This window comes from Histoplasma capsulatum, genomic scaffold, assembly GCF_000149585.1.
Source record: "Histoplasma capsulatum NAm1 scaffold_2 genomic scaffold, whole genome shotgun sequence".
Taxonomy (NCBI): domain Eukaryota; kingdom Fungi; phylum Ascomycota; class Eurotiomycetes; order Onygenales; family Ajellomycetaceae; genus Histoplasma; species Histoplasma mississippiense.
In genome coordinates, this window is record NW_001813981.1 from 2,526,600 (window position 1) to 2,529,856 (window position 3,257).

Genomic DNA, 3,257 nt, shown 5'->3' on the forward strand with positions numbered 1-3,257 from the left:
TCCAACTGCTGTATCTGTCTGTCCTCCTGTCCTCATCTGCCACAACCCGCCCGCTTGGACGATTGCTGTTTGTGTTCCGAAGATTCTTTCTTCCTTTTTTTGGAGTTGTGTACTCCGTCAAGTAATCCGGGCATGGTAGCTAGCATGTGGATTAGTCTTAATCGAGGAGGCTTATAATATCGCGTCGTCTATTGAAATCCGACTCCTCTCCCTGTTTTCTCTTTTTGTCTCTCAAAGTCCATTTTTTTGATGCAAACTCGGAAGACAAATCACGCTAGTCCTGAATTGATCTAGCGCTAGCTCCCACCCGAGCCTTCACCAAATTGATGGCAACAACTCCATCACCACCACCAGCAAACCTCTCACTCGCTGTACACACTCCTTTCCATCACAATGGCTTTAAGATTAGCGAAGAGCGCCATTGGTATGTTGTTACGGCACCTCCGATCCTGCGCTCTGCCTGTTTGAATTGTAACGGCTAATTGATTGATTTCAGGCGCAGCCCGTGTCCGTCCTGCCATCTCTTCTCGAACAATCCCGGTGGCCACAACCTCCCTTACATCTAGTCGGTCAGTATCCAACGTTCCCGCCGAAGACCCCAAAACCAAGGCGCAGTCTATCATCGATGCCATCCCAGGCAATAGTCTGGTGTCGAAGACTGCCATTCTCTCCGCCGGTGCTGGGCTCTCGATCGCCGCTATCAGCAATGAGCTTTATGTCTTCAATGAGGAAACCGTCGCTGCATTCTGTCTCCTCAGCGTCTTCACCGGTGTAGCGAAGATGGCTGGGCCCATGTATAAGGAGTGGGCCGAGAGTCAGATCCAGAAGCAGAAGGATATCCTTAACGGCGCCAGAGCAAACCACACCAACGCTGTGAAGGAAAGGATCGAGAACGTCAAGCAATTGAGCAGTGTTGTTGAGATCACAAAGGACCTCTTTGAGGTGTCCAAGGTATGTGTAAAGCGGCCAGGTGTTTCTCAATGAGTACGGAGGAGGGCAATGTGTTTCTGAAAATTTGATATCTATAGGAAACCGCCCGATTGGAGGCTCAGGCCTATGAAATGGAGCAGCGCACTGCTTTAGCCGCTGAGGCAAAGAAGGTCCTCGACTCGTGGGTACAGTACGAGGGACAGGTCAAGGTTCGCCAACAACACGAGTTAGCCCAGAACGTCATTTCCAAGATCCAGAAGGAGTTGGAGAACCCCAAGGTTCTTCAACAAATTCTGCAACAAAGTGTGGCGGATGTTGAGAGTGAGTCTCTTTTCTTTAACAATACAAATCAAATGGAAACTGCCATTTTAGAATTACCCCGAAAAAAATAGTTCGCTAATGTTTTAATTCCAGGAATCCTGGCCGTGAAGCCCCATTAAATATTGGACAATTTGTTTCTGACCTAGAGCTAGCTTTCTTTCAACTTCTGTGTACTAAAAAACTCAAGAATATAAACTACTGATTTTGCAATTGAACAACCATTGTACATTTACATTTACTGACCTTGCTAATCAATCTTTTCCCCACTATTGGCTGCCAATTGAAATAACGAATTTAATGAAGAAAACCGGAGCTCCATCCTCTTGTGCATATATATTTCCTGCTGACCGTACATAAACAGAACTAAAATTGAAGGACTCTGAACGCATCATTGGGAACCGGAAAGCCCTCCGGTCGAGTGTATTCTCTAGAGATGAGCCTCTGAAAATCCAGAGCGAATGGACGCTTGTGGATGTTTCTGAGCATTCCTGTCTGGATACAAATACGCAGACCTTGACTGTAATATGGTGATACTTGTGCGCCAATACCAAAGGCCCAGGTGGGCAAGCACATCAACTGGGCTATCGCCGCAGTGCGGTAAACGTCGCTGCGTTCTCCACATAGAGGATACTCTGGGGGGAACCAACCTGGAGCGCACACTGCTTTACTGGTGGGACTCAAGTTATTGAAGTCCTTCTTGCGGATTGCAAGGCCGAAATCTCCTAACTTGACCATTGGATATATGCTGTTGGGGCACGTCTGCACCTGGAGAAAGCAATTATCTGGTTTAATATCTCTGTGTATAATAGGCATCCAGCCCGGTACCCTCGTTTGGTCGATAGCTGCTGCAGTCTTAATGCCATCATGCATCCAGCACAACGCTGAGGTCAAGTCAAACAGCACTTGCCATACAAACCTTTCGGGTACAACCAGCAGCCTGCTTTTCATGTACAGCAAGAAATCGTGGAGGGTGCCCATCTTGCAGTACTCGACGTATAACTCCCCACTCTCTGTCCCGATATTGGCTTCGATGAAGCTGCAGATGTTCCGATGTCCTCGCAGTTTGCGCATGGTGTCTGCCTCTCTATTCCAGTGGTGAGGCGTCGATAGCTGGCCGAGGACGAGTCGCTTGCGGATACAAATTAGCTTGTCTGATCTGCGCGTGACAACGGCGATGCCTGCGTTAAAGCCGCCCCCTCCCCGGCCAAGATCGAGAAGCATGTCGTATTTGTTGCTGACCGGCTGAGGGTGCCTGATCATTTGTATCTCCCAGACCATGCTTGGTTATCACAATCGGTTTTTTGATCGTGGGATTCCGGTATTTGGAAAGGAGGATGTGTTCAATGCCGTAGCTTTCTTTGGGATTTACTTAGCGGTAGTATCGATGAGTTGGGGGGATGCGACTGATGGGTATGGGTCGAATATAGGATCACTTTGTGATTGACTCGTGGTGGGTAGCCACGATGATGTGCAAACTCGGAGCTGATGTGGACATTTTGAAGAATGTAATGGATGTTGAACAAACATGGCTGTTTTTATATGCGCGGCAATTTCGATATAAGGGTTGTCACAGGACAGAAATTCAATTTCAATCAGGTTGAATTGAGAAGTAGACAGTATGGACAGTGCAGAGCCTGTGTTAATTGCCCTTGCTTGCTTGGTCACTGAGCTTATGAGGTTATTGATCGTTCGGCCTTTCGCGCGCGGATATCTCCTGATGTCTTTCTTGTTCTCGCATCGGCGACTTTTAGCGATCTAAAATGGGATGGTTGTATGTACTATTATTTAGGGTCTTAGAGGTAGGGTTTATTTAATGACTTTTATAAAGATGATGAAAATATTGTGCTCAGGAACTTGGATCTTCTATCTGTAGAGGATGTATCCACCAGATGGATCAGGGGATAATCTGAAGGCAATGCGCTATAGTTGTCAAAAGTGAAGGCGGCTTATTGAATACAACGACCAGCAACTCTATCCCCACAGCAAATTGAACATCTCCTGCCCAG

At 47.3% G+C, this 3,257-nt stretch overlaps 2 protein-coding genes across 2 annotated transcripts; one reads left to right on the forward strand and one right to left on the reverse strand.

The window, feature by feature from the left end:
* Window positions 1-393: 393 nt before the first annotated feature.
* HCAG_02828 (ATP synthase subunit 4) lies at window positions 394-1,370 on the forward strand (the record flags this gene model as incomplete). Its single annotated transcript, XM_001542607.1, has 4 exons — window positions 394-424; window positions 497-951; window positions 1,029-1,251; window positions 1,345-1,370. The coding sequence occupies 4 exons, from the start codon at window positions 394-396 to the stop codon at window positions 1,368-1,370; spliced, it is 735 nt and encodes a 244-aa protein (XP_001542657.1).
* Window positions 1,371-1,614: 244 nt separating this feature from the next.
* Window positions 1,615-2,529, reverse strand: HCAG_02829 (predicted protein; the record flags this gene model as incomplete). The annotated part of the gene is made up of 2 exons (XM_001542608.1): window positions 1,615-2,016; window positions 2,077-2,529. 2 exons carry the CDS (start codon window positions 2,527-2,529, stop codon window positions 1,615-1,617), a joined length of 855 nt encoding a protein of 284 aa, XP_001542658.1.
* Window positions 2,530-3,257: the final 728 nt, after the last annotated feature.